We start from the raw sequence: 19,437 nt of genomic DNA on the forward strand, positions 1-19,437 counted from the left end.
TGTTTAGGTGTAGCAGCTTAAATGAACAAAGTAACTTGCTTTGTAAACCCAGGCTTGGCATGTTGTGTGAAGTTAGCCACAAGGTGTGAAATGAAATTGTCCCAATAGATACTTTATGGAAAAATAAGGATGGATTTGGGGGAGGGGGGTGGTTGTTGCTTTTAAGACTGACCAAAGAGGCATTTTCAAACAGGGAAGAGAAATTAAACATATGTTGACTGACAGGGAAGAGAATCACTCCCATGAGTGCAATTCTGTAGGTGAGGAAGGACTAAAATACATTTCAGAAAGCACAGATTGACTCATGGTGATTCAATAAATGCAGGCAAGCTAAAATTCATCTTAAATCTGCCTTCATATGAGCCAATAGTTAAAACTTTAAAAGCAAGATATAACACTTCTTGTTTGCAAATGAGCTGAGTGAGAGAAACCCTCAGCCCATATGTATTTGTGAAGTCCATTAACTACAGGTAGTCTTCAAGTTACAACCATTCATTTAATGACCATTCAAAGTTACAATGGTACTGAAACAAGTGACTCATGACCAGTTCTCACACCTATGAACATTGCAGAATCCACACAGTCACGCAATCAAACTTCGGGTGTTTGGCAACTAGCGTGTATTTACAGTGGCTGCAGCATCCTGAAGTCCTGAGAATGTCATTTGAAACCTTCCTAGGGAGCTTCTGACAAACACCCGAAGGGAAGCTAGATTTGCTTTACGATTGTATGATTTACTTAACAACGGTAGTTACTTGCTTAAAGCCATGGCAAAAAAGGCCATAATGGGACATGATTCACTTAACTGTCTTGCTTAGCAACAGAAATTTTGGGCTCAATCAAGGACTACCTCTATATGTTGCTGTCATGTAGACTTGATCCTGGAGCAACTCCACACAACTTGCCCCCCTTGCATGATTAACCTGCTTGGTCTGAACGTTGTCCATATTATATGATAAAGCAAGGTGAACACAGTTGTTTGGCCAAACACAAATGGCCCATGTGAGAGGCAATAACTTTTTCTGCCACTGCTCTATAACTTCAAAAATCATGGATAACATGATAGCAGATGAACCCCAAGATATCACAAAACAAGTTTCTTGCAGTCTATCTGGTTGGTATATCATAAATTGTGCAGGCCCAGGATGAGGTAAAGAGCCCAACCACTTCCATCTTAGAAACAGGGATAGACTTCAATACTTGCAAAGGATCCCCTATTATACCAATACTGGTAGTCATCTACTTATGACCACAATTGAGCCCAAAATTTCTGTTGTTAAGAGAGACATTTGTTAAGTGAATTTTATGATCTTTCTTGACACAATTGTTAGGTGAATCGCTGCAGCTGATAAGTTAGTAACCGAGTTGTTAAGTGAATCTGGCTTCCCCAGTGACTTTGCTTGTCAGATGGTCTCAAAAGGTGATCACATAACCCTGGGACACAGCAATGGTCATAAATATGAACCAGCTGTCAAGCATCTGAATCTTGATCATGTGATCATGGGAATGCTGCAACGGACGTAACTTTGAAAAATGGTCATAAGTCACATTTTTCAGTGCCGTTGTAACTTTGAACAGTCACTGAACCAATGGTTGTAAGTCGAGGACTACCTGCACATTACTCATAATGAAGCACAGGTACTTGCTATTAATAGGAGGAAAAGTCCTGCCCTTTTTTAACAATATTTATAACTGTAAACTAGAGCAATGTCACCCCCATTTCCAAATGGAAAGGCACAATACTAAAAACTTATTAAAATGGAACTTGTCGTGCCCCTGTTGGAAACTGACTCTGAGGGAGAGGAGGAACAGCCAACAGGGAGTGGAAATGTGGCTCCAGAGGTTGTGGAGGAGGCTGGGGAAGGGCAGAGGCCGGCTGGGCAGTCAGAGGAGGACCCAGATCCATCCCCTCTCCATCCCAGGGCACGCAGGGAGGTGAGGATAAGGGTGAGATGTGGTCTACTGGGGAGGAGAGGGCCTTGATCCTCTTCATGGGCTGCAGCTGTGACAACTGGATAAGAGGACGGAATGCGTATGGGCGAGTGCTGGAAACAAAGCGTGGAAATATCTCTAGTTTATTGTTCCTCTCTGAGTTTGGCGTCCTTCCCAGTGTGTGTTCTGATATCTGTGGACGTCTTCAAGCCCTTATCTTGCCTGGTTTGTGTTGTTTTTTACTCTTTATAATTTAAACGTCATTTTCTCCTTCTTGTAACAGCTTGTGTGGGAATTTTTTGTTTCCAGTCAAGGATATTTGGAGCTTGGAAACAAAGTGAAGGAATAAAAGGGGCTTCACCTGTTTTTTGTGACTGTATTTATTTTATATTCCACCCTAGATCATCACAGAACTTGAGGAAATATCCATAGAAATTTACCAGCCCACATTCTTGCACAGCTGAAAATTGGGCAGTTCAAAACCATGTAAATACAATAACTGTAACTTGTTTAATTGTCATTTTTTTTCCATGTAAACCTCTGTGTTGCCACAGAGACATCAGAGGTTCTGTGCAATAATCTAGCTCTGTCTAGGGGTGGTAGAAGTGGATAGGCCACGTGAATGTTTACAAGCTATAGCCTAGACATTGTCTATGTTACTTTGGTTGCTCCTGTCTCCACTTTTTGCTTGGGTAGGATACAGAAGATCAAGTGACTGAGGCCAAGAAGCTGTCTAAAATTTGGAGCAATACAGCAGAATGTTAACCAACGTAAGGGCAGCAAGAAAAGGCAATGAAAGGGCCATTTCCAATGTTCAAGTTGAAGCTGCAGAAAAGTGGCTTATTCTCAAGCTCAAAAGATTTTCAACAGTTACTAGAGTTAGTTCTACTGCCAATTTTTCAAGTACTCCATGCCTGCCAGCCTACAGAGACAGCTGATGCCCCTGTTTCTGCTGGACAGAGAAAGCTGAGCCAAGGTTAGAACCTTTCCCCACGGTTAAATTAGAAGTGCTCTCCAGCCATTCTTGAGTTGGCAGAAAAATATACTGGTATGAAATTTGTTACCCCATTATGGTCCCTGCCCCTCCTATTGCATCTATTCCAAGTCACCACCAAAGGGAACTGCTTTGATAACACATGTGAATTGCAGAAATAAAGATGATTAGCTGATTCCTTGGGTTTTACCTTCCCTCTTTAGCACATCACCTACCAGCAGGATTTATCTGCCGGTAAATGATTTATTTGCAAATCATAGTATTACATTTCCAGATTCCTCAAGTTCTATTTGGAGACAATGAGTGGAGGCAATCTTTTCTTGTCCCCAGGGTAAATATTTTCCATCCATCCCTGGCAGCTGAAATCTCCCCACCCTTCTCAACATTTAAATAATTTTATCTGGCAAATGAATTCTCGCTTTCATAGAGTGTTAAGTTTCTAGCAACACATGTGATTTTCTTAACTTTTCATTGAATTATTTTCCTATTTTATCAATGACATTCCCAAATCACAGGTGTCCCCCTTGCTATGGTGATAAGCATACATATTGCTGCCATGCTGTAGACTTTGTTGTGGGAGTGGGTTATTTTTGGTGTTTTTTTTAAAGGTTCTTTCGATTCAATTTTGACTCCAGCCAACTTCCTGGACAAGTCCCTAAAGTTTCTTAGCAAGATTTTGCAGAAGTGATTTACCATTGCCTCCTTCCTAGGGCTTAGAGGGAGTGACTGGTCCAAGATCGCCCAGCCAGCTTTGTGTCTAAAACTGGACTAAAACTCACGGTTTCCTGTTTTCTAGCCTGATGCCTTAACCATTATACCAAACTCACTCTATGAAAGTGTTGGAAGCCAGATTCTTGAAAAATGAAAATGTGGAACATTAGAATGTTGGATTCTGTGTCAAAAGCATCAGGTTTATGTCAATCACAAGACTTCCCTTCACTTACCCTTTATATCAGATGGTTCTGTATAAGAATGTGAAATAGGGCAGGCCACTCTAGATACTTCACCTGCCCCACCTTTGGCCTCCCAAAACATTTTCATGCTGGCCCTTTAAATACAGTTTGGGATCCAACCAAGCAGATGCCTCCATTCCAGTCTCTGCCTCTGGCAGCAGAGAGACAGCAGTCTGGCTGTCATCCAGCTCTCCTCTTAGTCCTTTCCAAGCCTTGCAGCAACCTTGCTTTCCTCCCTGCCATGTCCATAGCAATCTCTCCCCACCCAGGCTGATCCTATTTTGGGAAGCTGCCAGCAACATAGAAGCAGCAGCAGCAGCAGCTCTTCTCTGAGTGGCCCAGCATGTGGCTGGTGGCCAGCTTCCTTCCCTGGCCCTGGCAGCAGTGCCAGAGATCAGGTTGCAGCTGTGCAAGGCAGAGAACTAGAGCAAAGTGAAAGAGTCTGCAGAGAGCCCATGGTTAAAAGGGCGAGCCATTCCCACGGCCCAATTGGCAAAGCAGCCTTCTGGGAAACAAATCTGCACAAGTCCCAGCTGGATCAGGCGTTCTTAAACCAGAAGTGGGAAGGAAATCCCGTGCACAGGATAAAAATACTCGAAACCTTAATGAGATTCTGCCAACTTGGGTTCCGAAGTCAGGGGGAATTCTCTGTGACATTAGACAAAAGGAAAACACCAATCAGACGGACGGATGGACGGCCTGCCTTCTGGATTCTCCCGTAGTATACCAGCATGTTCTTTATCACCATGAAGTTTAGTTTGCTTGCTTGGGAACCCAGGAGCACTTGATTCTTCTCCAGTTGAGATTCATGGAGGATGAAGAAGGATCAGAGGGAAATAGGATGTTCCTGCATCGTAAGCATTCTCCTCCCCCCCCCCAGGGATATCATAGCACTATGCTCTTCAGGGCCAGTTAAAGATCTAAACAGATGCATTTGCACACATGAAAAGCTTAACTAGTTTTAGCTGAAGGAATCATAGTTTAGCATAGTGGAAAAACCTAGCTTGCTTGGTTAGTTTATGGTCTGATGTATTTATGGATTAATCAGCAACTCTATTAAATGGAATGCAATCAAGGGTGTTTTGCTGGCACTTGATGATCCTGAAAGATACATTTCACCAACACTTTTTTCTATCAGTTACTGTTATAAAAGCTCTGATCAATTGAGGAGGCAATAATCAATCACTGCATGGATCAGTTCACAAGCAACATATGAGAAAGTGGAAGCATGCCTCATCAAGAGCTACATTTATGCCCCTAGAGTTCAATAAATCAATAGACATAATAAAGTTATAAATAGCAGAAGAGGGCATAAAACCACAGTAGATCCAATATAAACCTTACAAGCAGCAGCAAAAATCAATCCCATTAAAAATGTAATGTATGAAGAAGTGAAATTGGTTTGACTGGGCATAAACAGCTAAATTAGGTTCATGTGAGGTGAACCCTCTGGAGAAGGGAGGAACTGTTGGTGTGTTCACACAACATCCTTAGGCTAGTTACAATGCTATCATTTCCTGGCTTTGCACAAAGGGTGAATCAAACATATGAAAAGGATTCAGATAGGGCCTAAGGTACTTTCTTATGCATATGCATACAGGACATGTACACTCTAAACAAGGTTAAATTAATCAAGCTTAACATGCTGCACAAATTAAATCATCAAGCTGGAAATAACTTTATAAATCCTCTAGACCACCCCCCATGAAGTTCTAGACCAGTGGTCACCAACCAGTGGGCTGGGTACCACTGGTGGTCCGTGAAAACATTTGGTGGTCTGCAGAGAATTGTCACCTCCAAAGCAATTAATCCAGGCTGTGCGGGAACACAAGGCTGCACTGCCCACATGGCCCACGGGAACCCAAGGCTACGTCGCTTGCCTTGCGAACAACATGAGGTAGTGAGGGAAGGAGGGAAAGGGCGGAGGAGGGGAACTTGCCCCGCTCGCCCCACGTGCCTCGCCTGGCCACTGGGCTGCTTCTTTCCACTTCTTTCTTCTTCTGCTTTTGGCTGTACGCAAGGAAAGCAGCAAATGTCGGAGCTGGAGACGGTATCCTGTGATCCCAAATAAAGAATGATCGATCGGTAGGAAAACAGGGTGGGGAATTTTCCTGCAGACTTTTGGGGGGATTTTCCCAGGGTCTCTGGTCCGCAGGATTTAAAATGATGAATTTGATGGTCCCTGAGGTCCAAAACTCTGGCAACCCCTGTTCTGTATCTTAGTTAAGCATGTTTTGGTAACACACAGCCTATCAGTAGAGGAGGTTCTATTCCAAGTTTCAACAGAAATAGCATCTCTCATAGGTACCGTGCTAACCCCACAAGGGCATCCACAGAAGTTTTAACATCTTGGCAAATTTCAGATTTAAAATCACTTTATACCCAGTCTGAGACTCAGATATATTGAAATTCTACTCCCTTTATCTCCAATTTATACAGGGAGCCAACCACTGGACAGCAGTTTAAGAAACTTGTGTGTACAGTGATATGCATACTGCTATTTTCAGCCAACTTCTTGGCTGAAGCTTGGTTAGTTGTAACCTTGGATTTGTTTTTGTTTGTGTGTTGTGCATGTGCAACTCGTGTTTATGATCTTACTGTCCAAACCCAAAAAATGTGTTAGGTCAGCAAATTGCTCAAACTCAGCCAATGATGCATCAGTTTATGAGCCAAGAACATGGGCCCTTTTACTAGAAATAGCTGAACTGTCCAAAATAGTTATTTGCAATTTTCCTGGAGTAGTTTTGTTTCTAATAAGAGCAGCTGGGTGCTTTGCCAGATGTCATCGGTGTGTCCACACAATACCCAGCCAAGAGGTGCTTGCAGACTGAAGCTGCAATCAATCAAAATAGAGCTGGATGGGACCTTGGAGGTCTTCTAGTCCAGCCCCCTGCTCAAGCAGGAGACCCTATACAATTTGAGACAAGTGGCTGTCCAGTCTCTTCTTAAAAACTTCCAGTGATGAAGCACCCACAACTTCTGGAGGCAAGCTGTTCCACTGGTTAATTGTTTCCCACTGTTAGAAAGTTTCAAGGTTGCTTCTCCTCTTGATTAGTTTCTATCCAATGTGAATGGAATTAGGAATGGAATGGAATTACGCATGGAGTTACAGGCATCAACGACAGTATATATTTGTGTGAGTGCATATGAATCTATGGCTTTTGTGTATGAAAAACCATATAGAGTTTCCCAACTGGTTGCTTTCCTGTAGTTTTTCTCCTCCAACAAAGGCCACAAAGCTATTCTTAGAAATTGCTGACCCTAGAAACTCCAGCTTTAGAGAGAAAGCACTGAGAATTTGACCCAACTCTTCCAGATCTGATTCTCCTATTTAAAAGCATCAGTCAGACCACCTTCCCACCCGCATCCCGGGTGACTGATCCTGCAACCCTAAGTATGCAATGGCTTCCACTCACCACTGGCTGTTTCCGTTTTCTACCGGGTCGCCCCACTTTCCTCACAGGGATTCCTGGATCTGGCTTCTCCTCCTTGTTCCGATTCTCCTCAGGATCTTCTTCTCCCTGCTTTCAGGAAAAAAAAAATAGAGAGACAATATTCTTAGCTCTTGAGTCAGGAGGCACTTCAGCATTCCCTGTGCAAATTATTTTTTTTGGGGGGGTGAGCCTTTGTTTTAAAGGAGCATTGTCTCTTTTTTAAAGAAAAGAGTGTGTTCCTTTCCATCAGCCTCACTAGGGGCTTGTTCCATTTAGAACACAAGAAATGCTGAGTTTGAACTTCTTTTAAAGCCACAGAAATTGGTGTCATCATGACGTTTTCTGGCAGTGACTCTGTTTAACTTGGTGCTATGCAAAGAAACATCACAGACAAATGAGCACTTTCTTTCAACCCAATCTGCCTCATGGGGTTATTGTGGGGGTAAATTATGGAGATCCTACGTACACAATTTTAATGAGGTAACAGAATACTCCTATCACTGGGTTTCAACAATAATGTCCTCATGCTAAGCCTTTTTTAATCCTTTAATTCCATTCTTGATTTCTTCAGCAACACTTCATTGGACGGCTTTAATTTCTCTGTTCTTCACCTTGGTCTTCCATGGTCTCACCTCTCCCATGAAGTCTACAATGAATAAGTCTACAACACACTGTGTCAAATTCCTAAACGTCTGGTCCAGGGTGGGCAATGAAATAGCAAACAAGGCAAAAATGTGCATCAGGAAAACTTATGGACAACGGCCAAGGTAAAATCTTAAGGATTTACAGTTGACTGGGGCTCTCTAGGCTTCAGTTACTCAGGAAACGCAGGGTAAGTTCATGAGACCCAGAGATGCAGCGAACACATTTATTTTGTGTTCTCTTTCATGTCACAGTTTTAGGCCTTTCAGGGGCAATTATAGAAAGTTGGAAATCAACCAATGAATACCATATTACTATTACTACAGTAGTAATTCTCCAGCTATGCTGGCTGGAGAATTCTGGGAGTTCAAGTCCACAAGTCTTAAAGTTGCCAAGTTTGGGGACCCCTGTCCTAGATCAACCTCTTCCTTCTTCCATATTGTTACTCAGTTGTACCTTCTTCCTTTGTATTATCTTATATATACACCTTTATTTCTCCATAGATTGATGCTCAGACTGCTTTGCTAAATTTTATTTGGATCCTTGCAGACTGGCAGTGTAATTCATCATAAGCTTCATGTGAAATTTCAATCAATTTGCCACTCTTTAGTCATTATATACACACTCTCAATATGTTCTATCCATGCTTGGGAAAGTTACAAAACAGTGTAGGTTGTGGAAACTCAGTTCACATACTATATGTAATAATCTATTTTCAACAAATTTGCCTTATGGTATTGGTAAGGCAGAATTTATTTAATTTATACAGTACATACTATATCAATTGTATTATAAAATATGAATGAAACAATAACCTACAGCTGTTCAGATGCTGCCAATCTAAACAGCAGTAAGACAGTATATTTTACACTTTGTTAAATGTGCTGTAGTTTGATAGTTATAATTCTTTATTGGCTAAGTGTGATTGGACACACAAGGAATTTGTCTTGGTGCAAATGCTTTCAGTGTACCTATTGGTTGAGTATGATATCATTAACTTTAAATATATATTTGTTTGTAGAAATATATTAATTCTCAGGGTTATCATTTGTGTTATTTTCAAAAACTGAACAGTGTTCTATTACTCTTGTTATTTCCCAAAACCAAACAATGTGCTAGAGCCTTTGAAGGAAGGGGTTTTATAAATCCTAAAACTAAATGAAAAAGTACCATATTTTTTTTCTGATAATCAGAAAACAACTGTTAAAAATACCAATCTAAAGGATCAGAACAGGATGGGAAAAGGGTATAATGAATAGAGGGAAAATGGAAATTGTGGTGCCTGGTGAGTTTGTTTTGTAGTATATCCATTAAAACCATCCTTTTTGGCAATGAGAGAAGAGTCGTGCTAAGAAAAATCTGCCTTCACTGCTTTAATGGATACTCTGTGATTTGAAAAAAGATAAGACGTAGCATGGGAAGCACTCAAAATAGCATTTTGATCATACACAGATACCTTGTAAAAAATCACATGAAGAGAAGCCTGGCTATCCTATAATGAGATAATATTCAGGAGGAAAAGCTGCACTGCTACCAGTAGCTTTTCTTCCTTGGTTGACTTTTTCATGAAATGAAAAAAAAAAAATTTGGTGCCAATACCAATTATCCTGCCTGCCGCAAGGCCCGATTTAATTTTCTATGGATCACCTGCAAACCTCTGCCCTTATTTATAAATTCCCACCCCATGGGGGGGGGGGGGTTTCCTTTGAGTCAGGCTTGACTCTTGGTGCCATACAGTCATCTAGACAACGTTTTCAGAAGTTCCTTCTTTTATTGCCTTCCTCCTAGGGCAGAGAGAGAATGACTGAGAACCAAGGTCATGCAACTACATTTTGTGTCCCAGGTTCCTCCACTCTTAACCCAGCATCTTAATCAAGCCACTAAACTCAACCTGACCCTCAAAAGAACAGCATAAATCTGCCCCATGCAGATAGCAGTAGTTTTACTTCCAGCTTCCTCTTTGAAGCCACAACTACTGCAAATTTATTTTTATTTCTGTAAGCTGAGTTTTGCAATTTCAGCAATGAAAGGTTGCAGCTCTTGCTGCATTGCTACTTTTAAGATATGCTGAATTTGCTTTAATAGTTAGCCTCACCTTCTTCAATAGTGTAGTTGTTCCCTAGAGATGTTTGACAGAAACTTTCTTCATCCGGAGCCCAGAGGTTGGGGAAGGGCAATTTAACCTCATGTACCTAAACTTCTATAGCTATATAATGAGGTTTTGTCATTTTGATTAGGAAAGAAAGATAACAGAGAAGACAGAAAGATAAGATATGCATACTGGAATATATCAACCTTATTCTAGTATTATTTCTTGCAAATAGGATCCTTTATTGGCCAAGTGTGATTAGACACACAAGAAATTTGTCTCTGGTGCATAAGCTCTCTGTGTACATGCAAAACAACAAAGTAATAATAATCACAATAACAAATGATAATAATCATAAAAATGATACCAATTAAGTGCTTATACAATTCTTTATAAGACACCATGTAAGAACCCCTCCCTGGATACAAGGCAAGGGCAAAACACTATTTATTAACAATATGTTTGCAATATTTGATTATAAAAAGTAAGATTCATCAAGGAAAAACTGCTTTGGCTATAAAATGCTAATTGGTAATTAAAGAGAACAGGAAGCCATTGATTAAAGGAACAGAAAATGCATTAAGTCTCTGAGAAAGGAACAAGGTGGAATCTGTTGGTTAGCAGCACTGTAGCAATAAAAAGCTTCAAAAGGCCATTGCCAGTTGGCAGGGAGAGACTGGGGCTGCAGCTGTGTTTTAAGACAAGAACAGCAGAAATCAAGTCTATGAAAAGATGGAAAGGCAGAAGAGAAAAAACTCTGAAGTGCAACATTTGGACAAGCCACTCTACTGCATTTTCTGTACCCTACCTATAAAGCATTCAGTGGCTATGTTAACACAACTTGCTTAATCAAACGTATTGCAAACCTAGTAGTTGCATTCAGACAACATGCTAGGTTTGGTCAGAGTTAGTTTTGGTGCAGGATTTTTATGCAAATGCAGTTGTGCTTTGTAAACACAGTTCACTTGATTAATCAAAAATGACTTTATCATGTAAATCCAAAATATGGGTAAAATCGGTAATCGGGTTCTGATTGTTTTATGAGCACAGCTGCATGGTTTAAAGAGGAATTGCAATGCTTCTTGTACTTTATTTTTGAAGGGTATTATTAGTAGAAGGTCAGCATCCCTCCTTGCCTCCAAATAAATATATCTTTTATCCAGAGATGTATACTTGCTCTTGACTCAGGATGCCATAAAGTATATGGCAACTATAGAAGAAAAGATGACAGTAATTCTTTAAATTCAGTATTCTTAAATATTGGTGTTGATCCTGTTTCATTCAGGCCTCTGCTAAAACCAAGTGAACAGACTGAACCCCACTGTGTGAATAAAACTGATTCAGAAGCAATCCAAAGCTTTTTTAAAGTCCACCTAAATTAATAGCCACTATTATATAGGTGATAGTACTGAATTCATGGATGAGGCCACTAGTCATTAGGGTGCCATGGAACCTCCAGATTCAGAACCCTTTTTTTTTTGTTGTTGTTACATGGTTGAGGCTTTTCTTGATTTTGTTGTCCAGTTTCAATATTGGGTTGGCATATCACATATACTTAATTCCATACTGTATGATTCAAAAATCATTTCATGGTTGCCCATGCTCCAATACCTATCAAATAGTACATGCAGAAGATATAGTACAAGAGAAGAAAACAACCCGGAGTTCTCACTCGAGACATAATGATTAATATGATCAAATATCTTACTTTATGTGAAGACTTAACTTTCTGGAGGCTCTAATGCTGGGGAAAAGGAAGGAAAGAGAAAACAACTATCAGCAAGATAGGGAGAGACAGTTATAGTGCCAATGAACTCACGCTGGTACAAGGACCATTGAGGGACAGATCATGGGGGGGGGGCGCGAATCAATCTATCAGGTGGCTAAGAATCAACCTAGCATCGGCAACCATATTAATTTTCTTAAATAAAAATAAAAATAAAATAAACATTGATTTAATGGTACATCAATCAATCATAACTAAAATTGCTGTTCATTCTACAAAAAATAAGTAATTCTGAATTCTGGAAAAAAAAAGAGGAGGTGGCAGTTTATTTGTTTGACATACTGTCGATTTCCTAGGAGAGAAATAGTTCTGTATCCAAAAAAAGTTAACTGATTGGTAATGGGACATAAAAGGGCAATACAGAAAGTAAGAGGGAACATCGGGAGCCCTTTTCATCATGTGACTCCACCAGCCAATCGTGCTGCATCAAAGAGGAAAAGAAGATAGGAAATCAGCCCTTGCCCTGATATACTAAAGGTCAGCCAAGGAGGCAGAGCAATGTATGTTGAGATACTTTTTGCCAATCAAGGATGGGGAAAATGCAAGGTAACACAGCCAGGAAGAAATGTCCCTGAACTCTAGTACTATGTGCCACAGAGATTCATATCTTCATGTTTAATTCCTTCCATTCCAAATGCAGCAAGGTTGATTACAGAATAGTCAATACCTTATTATTTCCCCACCCCAGCTCACAGGGGCATTTTATATGCAATAAGGAATGGTGGCTAAGCATGTTGGACGATTCCCTTTCTTACTCCAAGAGACTTTGTATACTATAACGCTGCTTGCACTCTCCTTGTCTCATCTGGAGGAAACCCCCATTAGCAAACAAAAGATGTGTACTCTGCCTTTAAAGATTGGCAGAAGTGAAAATAATTTGTGTGTTGGTTTGAAAATGTATTGGAGCTATGAAACGGTGGACCTAAGGTACTGTTTTTAGTAGATTAAAAGTCCGGGATTCTCAGGAAAGCCCCTTTTTGAGAATCAGAGCACCACTTGCTCAATGATCCAAAGGGATCAAGGAGATCCCTCCAGCCACAAATACATAACAGGGTGGTCCATAAACTATGGATGGTAGGTTGTTGTGATTTCAAAACAAAAATGACAAGCATCCATTCTCTTTTCTTTTCCACTATTGTGTGATATTTCCTTCAAGATGGATCTGTGACTCATCCATACCTAAATCATTAGCTCCAACTGTGATTCAGCTTTAATGAATGGCTCGATTATCTTCTCTAGAGGTCCTCCTTCCCTTTCTTCTTCCGTCTTGCTTTCATTACCAAATAATCAGGGGTGGGATTCAAATTTTTTAACAACTGGTTCTGTGGGCGTGGCTTAGTTGGTGGCCGTGGCTTGCTCATGTGACTGACTGGGTGTGGCCAACTCAATATCACTCACATCGAGGCATGCATCTCCTCACCTGGCCTCTCATGACTGTGGGGATGCTGCAACAGTCGTAAGTGTGAAAAACGGTCATAAGTCACTTTTTTCAGTGCCATTGTAACTTTGAATGGTCACTCCACGCAAGCAAAGTACCAGCAAAGGAGGGGAAAAAAACTCCAGAGAAGCTCCTGAAACAGGAAGTCCAGCCCTGCCAAGAATGTAATAAGGGTCAACGGAGAGGCAGTTTCTGTAAGCAATACCAGAATGTTTCCTTCCTGCCTTACTTACAGGATTAGGCTAGTAATTTCTTTTAACAACTGGTTATCTGAACTGCTTAGAATGTTAACAGCCGGTTCTAGAGAATAGGTGCGAACTGGTAGAATCCCATCCCTGCAAATAATCCTATAACACACCTATACCCCCTTGCCGCAACTATTAAGAAATAGCTTTGCTCAGAAGTGAACATGTATAAGGCAGAACATCATGAAGTATAGCTATTATCACTTCGCCCATGAGAAACCCAAAGCTCCAATTGTATTCTTTACTACTTTTATGTCGGTAGGGAATGTGATCTATTTCAGTTTTCTTCTTAAAACTAAGGAAAGCTTATCCACTAGTGTTTAAGAAATGGCCAATTTCTCACACCATGATTGGGGGGTGGGGGTGAATTCAAAAGTTCTGCATAGGTGCTTGAAGGATCTCCTCTTCCTATATCAAATTGTTCATTCAGAGCCAGCAACAAAAAAGCTGATGGGAAAATGGTGCAGTCCTACGCTATTGAAAACCATGGCATATTGTACTTGTTTAACAATTTTCTATTAGTCTTTCACACCCAAAAATCTGATCTGTTCTGACAGGATTTTGCCTTGCCAAAGTAATGAATTCTCAGTGCTGATTTCATTTTGTTCCCCCTGTGGAAATAAGTGCATAATTTACATTCTTTTAATTATTGCTTTTGCTAAATATTTTTGTATTTGTATTACTTTTTCTATTATTTCACTCAGATGCCTCAAGCAGCATGTAGCTGGAAAGTAGAATAAATGTTCCTTGAAGGAATAAATAAAATAATCTTGCAATTTTATGGTTATAATCCTAATTACTAACCTCATTTTGGAATTCTCATGAATCAAGGAAAGCGGATAATTTCTGTTCAACTTTAGAAAGCATAAAGGAGATGTTCCCAATAATGCTTTAATACAAGTATTTAATGTATTCCGCAAGTCATACATGGAACTGACTTTGAAAGCCAGCCAAAAATTGTTTCAGAAAATGTCATGCAAATTATGACTATTGTCTGCAACATCTGCCTCCAGATTTGACTCAACTTCCTATATTTTTCCAACAACCATTCAAAGTGTGATACTTATCTAACTAAAGCAGGACATCTCAAAGTCCACCTGCTATCTTTTCAATATCACGCAGGATAGCCATTCTTCAGGCCTCCCCACTGAGTGACTTTGGGCTGCTGCTGATTGAGAATTAAGTCCTTCTTCCAGTGGCAATCCAGCTTTCCAAATTGCTCTAAAGTATTTTATGTTGTAACTTGAAACAACTGGACTTGTGCGAGCCCACCTCATGAAAATAATGTATGTGATAAGGGAACAAAAAATATATGTCCTCATAGCTCCAGATTTGAAAGATATTTTCTAGATTCTTTTCAATGAGGGTTCTTCCAGAATATGATAGTGAAATTACTTTATTTGCTTTGTTAATAATCTTCGTTGGAAATTAGTTGGGAGGAGTTCAATCCTGCTAGTTGTCCTGAAACTCTCAGCAGTTTTCAATATCATCAATGGGATCAACCATGGGATTCCTCTGATGAGAATTGGACTTCTAGAGATACTTTTCTGCAGTGGTTCCAGTCCTTCCAGTTGGGATGTACATAGAAGGCAGGACCAGTGGTCTACTATTTGACACCTATATATTATTCCTTGGGGTTATATCTTGTTTTTAGGCTATTTAATTACTAAGGAAGGACATTATTATGCTGATGACAGCCAAGTATACTGCTCTCTGTTTTTTAACTCTAAAGAAGCAACTGATAGCCTTGAATGCTTCCAAGTATGAATAATGCATTAGATGGAGAAAATGTGAAATTAAATCTGGATAAGCCACCCAGAGTCATTTTGGATAGTAAAATGGGCAACATATAAATTTAATAAATAAATAAATAAGACAGAGTATTGCTGTAAGAGAAAAAACTGGACTTTAGGATTGAGATGAAGCCTATTCTAGACAGAATTTCACTCTGCCAGAAGTTTGAAGTACTCCTTGATTCCCAGCTGGCACTGTATTTGTAGGTGATGACTTTGATAATGTACATAATTACACCTGGTATACCAATTATCACCCTTCTTAAGCAACAGTTATCCATGTCTTGGGTATAACATGACTATCACTATGTGCTTTACATGTGTCTACTCTTGAAAAATGTCCAGAAATTGCAACTAGTGCAAATTACAGATTGAAACTAGTATAAGGATCATATATTGCCTGCAATAGAAGATTAAGGATCAATTGGCTATTGGGCACCATTTAGGCACTGGTAGCTTTAATTATGTGCCTTCCCTGAGTGTTAGCATTAGATGTCTTACTCTTATCAATGGACTCAGTTACAACCCCATCAAGCTCTGAAGTGATAACTCATTCTTCCTCCACAACATCTCTGTTGTGTTTAGAACTTTTCCTCTCGTCTGCAGTGAAATTGACAAGGGCAAGACAAACTTGAACAGTGTTACCAATGCACTTAATGCACTTAAGACTTATATACCGCTTCACATTGTTTTATAGCCCTCTCTAAGCAGTTTACAGAGTCAGCATGCCCCCAACAATCTGGGTCCTCATTCCACTGACCTCAGAAGGATGGAAGGATGAGTCAATCTTGAGCCAGTCAGAATCGAACTCCTGGAGTGAGCAGTGAGTTAGCCTGCAACATTGCATTCTAACTACAACACCACTCAAACAGATATTTCAATAAGAAGAGAAGATGAAATGTGAGGAAGGTCAGGATTTGCGTATCTTTACCAAAACAATACAAGAAATTATACAAGTCTATCCACAGATCATTCTAAAAACTTAGGAAGGCTGAAACTCTGTTATGTTCTGCTAAACCACCTTCCAGAACAAATGTGTCCTAATTTTTAAAAGCATTACTTTTAAAGTTTTTTGAAATGGGTACCCCATATTTCACCTCATCACAACAGATAGAAAAATCAGAAATACCTTAATGGTATCTGGAATTAAACAAAGATGCAGCAATTAAAGAACAAAAGCAGGTGTAGGAGGGAATATAATTTAATCAGAAAATATATATATACAACAATTAATCCCTACACCTCCTACCTTTTCCTTGATTACAAAGTAAGCCAGCAATGCTGACAGACATAACTGATCCAGACCTTCTTGATATGTAGTTTTAATTACTATTTTAAATACAAATTCTGAACAAAGGAAGCTGCTTATACTTCATCAGGTCCATCTAGCTCAGTGTTTATTAACACTGCTCTCAGGACCCCTTCTCACTTTTGAAAATTATGGAGGACCTCAAAAGAGCTGCTTGTATGGTTTACATTTATTGATATGTCAATATTAAAAATTAAAATTCATACATTCACTGATGATACTGCTTCTCATGATTGTTTGATCAGGTTTTAGTAATGTATTATTTTTCAACATAGGCTAGCAAAAAATTTTGATTTTGCACACCCTGTGGGAGGGTTTTGGGGTCCTAGGACATCCTTTAAGAAACCTGGTCTAGTTTATTATCTATTTTAAATTTACCCAACTGGGTGCCCTGGAATCCTGGGAGTTGTAGTCCTAATAATATGTAGGACTCTAGGTTGGTAGGGGCTCATCTATACCCACTGGATGCTGCTGTTCTAAATTTCAGATTTCTTTCCATTGGAAATACCAAGAAACTATTTGGTACAAAGCAAATTCTATCACTTAAGGGGTCCTTGCTGTTCTCCGAGCATAGTTATTTTTTTGCAGATGTTTCATTACCCAAACTGATTATGTTATCTAGTTTCGGTAATAAAATGTCTGCAAGAAAACAACCAAGCTCGGAGAGCACCAGGGATCCTCATTTCAATCCTGAGCTACAAATATTGTTTTATTAGTATTCTATCACTTATACCCTACTCACATCTGAAATCTATTTGATCACTCTAACTTAGGGGTGTCAAACTTGTGTCGTCACAGTGTCATGTGAAATATCACCACTTTTTCCCCCTTCACTAAGCTGGGCATGGGCGTGGCCAGCGCGTGGCACATCCGGCCCACGAGTTTGACACCCCTGCTCTAACTACTTCCTCATGACAGCTAAAAATAAATTTGTAGATTTGTAGACACCTATAAAAATAAGTGTCTACAAATCTGAGTCCTGCAACTTCTCCCCCCAAATCCTGGTTCTCTCTGTTTAAGAGGATCTTCACAAGTAAACAAAGCACAGGTAAGTTCTTAGTAAGCAAATCACCATTAAGCAGCAAAATTGCAAAGTTCACAAAATGATTAAAAATAGCATATTTTGCATATGTATAATACAAGTTGATTTAGTGAAAACAGAGATAGTTTAAGATACCATGTGAGAAAAGATTTTCGTTACTACAGTGAATAACATGAACATCATTTAGAATTTGCAGCAACAATAGCTTCAAGCAGAAATGGCTTGATGCTTAACTTTGCTTCAATTAGTGCAGAATTTTGAAATTAAAATTTCAAATGTGTTTTATTTAGTTATGTACTGATAACATTTATAAATCTTATCTTCTTCCTAGTAGGCTGCTAGAATAACAGGCAATGTACATATCATTAAAATTTCGTACAATACTATGAAATGGAGGAGCAAATATTACAGTATAGTATTTAAGTACATTTATCAGGATGTTTATTATCTTTATAGCCAATATAATCTCCCTCGGTAGGAAATTCCTCAAGGAAAATGCCACTACCGGAAAACTGTCTTGAATACACACCAATTTATTCTTTCCAAATAGCAGAACATAAAACACACCTTCATATAAGAGGTAATAATTTATGAACACATTCAAATAAAAAATGGTCCTTCAGTTATTTTAGAGTCAAACCATTTTATTTTTATTTTTTATTATTTTATTTTATTATTTTACTACCCATCTTGTTTCAAGGCGACTTTTTAGGGATCTCTTTTTAGGCATCAGTAGGCCAAATTGTGAACTATAAATGGTGCCCAGAAGCAAACATTCATTCCAGTACATCAGGCCTGCACAATATACGGATTTAGGCTGCATGTAGTCCACCAAACAAATTTTTATTGCATTTTTTTTTAAAAAAATCAATAAATCCACTGCTCCCTCCCCAAACAGTGCTGCCCCCCTCAAAGAACAGGCTGCTGACTTTACTGATAGCTGCCTCAGAAGACCCCTCCACACCTCACTGGCATGATCAGTTCATCACTGCACTGCTCACCTAGTCAACAACCAATCAGCACACCAGCTATTCCTCTGCAGCCTGCAATTATTTTTAATGTGGCCCTTTCCCCTCTACAAATTGTGGAGGCCTACAGTACATTATATAAGCCCCCCTCCCAAGGACACCCCTGACAAGATACCTAGATTTTAACTAGCTGTTGTTTCTCGATGCTATTCATGGGCAGCTTGATATACAGCAGAGGTTGCCAACCTTTAGGACCTCAGGGACCATCAAACTCATAATTTTAAATCCCACGGACCAGAGACCCTGGGAAAATCCCAAAAAAAGTCTGCAGGAAAATTCCCCACCCTGTTTTCCTACTGATTGATCATTCTTTATCTGGGATCGCAGGATACCGTCTCCAGCTCCATTCTCAGGGGAGGAGAGAGAGAGAGAGATTTTTGGCTTCGTGCAAGGAAAGCAGCAGAAGCAGCAGAAGACTTTCTTTCTCTCCCCCAAACTCCGACAGAAATGAGTCTTTGCTGGCGCAGCCTCTTGGAGCAGGATGCTTTGCAGCGTCCCTAAGACTCATTGCCTTGCCTTGCATGCTGCCAAAAGCAAAAGAAGAAAGAAGCGGAAAGAAGCAGCCCAGTGGCCAGGCATGGCACGTGGGGCGAGCAGGGCAAGTTCCCCCCCTCTGCCCTTTCCCCCCTCCCCTCACTACCTCGTATTGTTCACAATGCAAGCAACGCAGCCTTATGTTCCCGCGGGCCATGTGAGCAGTGCAGCCTTGTGTGTCCCACGTAGCCTGGATTAATTGCTTGGGGAGTGACAAT

The 19,437-nt window shown here is 39.9% G+C and overlaps 1 protein-coding gene across 1 annotated transcript in view; it reads right to left on the reverse strand.

Annotated features, from left to right (window-relative positions):
* The window catches only part of DNMT3A (DNA methyltransferase 3 alpha), a 131,608-nt gene that overhangs the window by 83,920 nt on the left and 28,251 nt on the right, over positions 1-19,437 (reverse strand). The window contains exon 3 of the mRNA XM_026671559.2: positions 7,296-7,403. Coding sequence (XP_026527344.1) covers positions 7,296-7,403 — 108 coding nt within the window. The remainder of the gene's footprint in view (positions 1-7,295; positions 7,404-19,437) is intronic.

The sequence above is a fragment of the Notechis scutatus genome, chromosome 1 (genome assembly GCF_049901735.1).
Source record: "Notechis scutatus isolate UNSWTSFEM ecotype Mainland chromosome 1, rNotScu1.2, whole genome shotgun sequence".
In the NCBI taxonomy this organism is placed as follows: Eukaryota; Metazoa; Chordata; class Lepidosauria; order Squamata; family Elapidae; genus Notechis; species Notechis scutatus.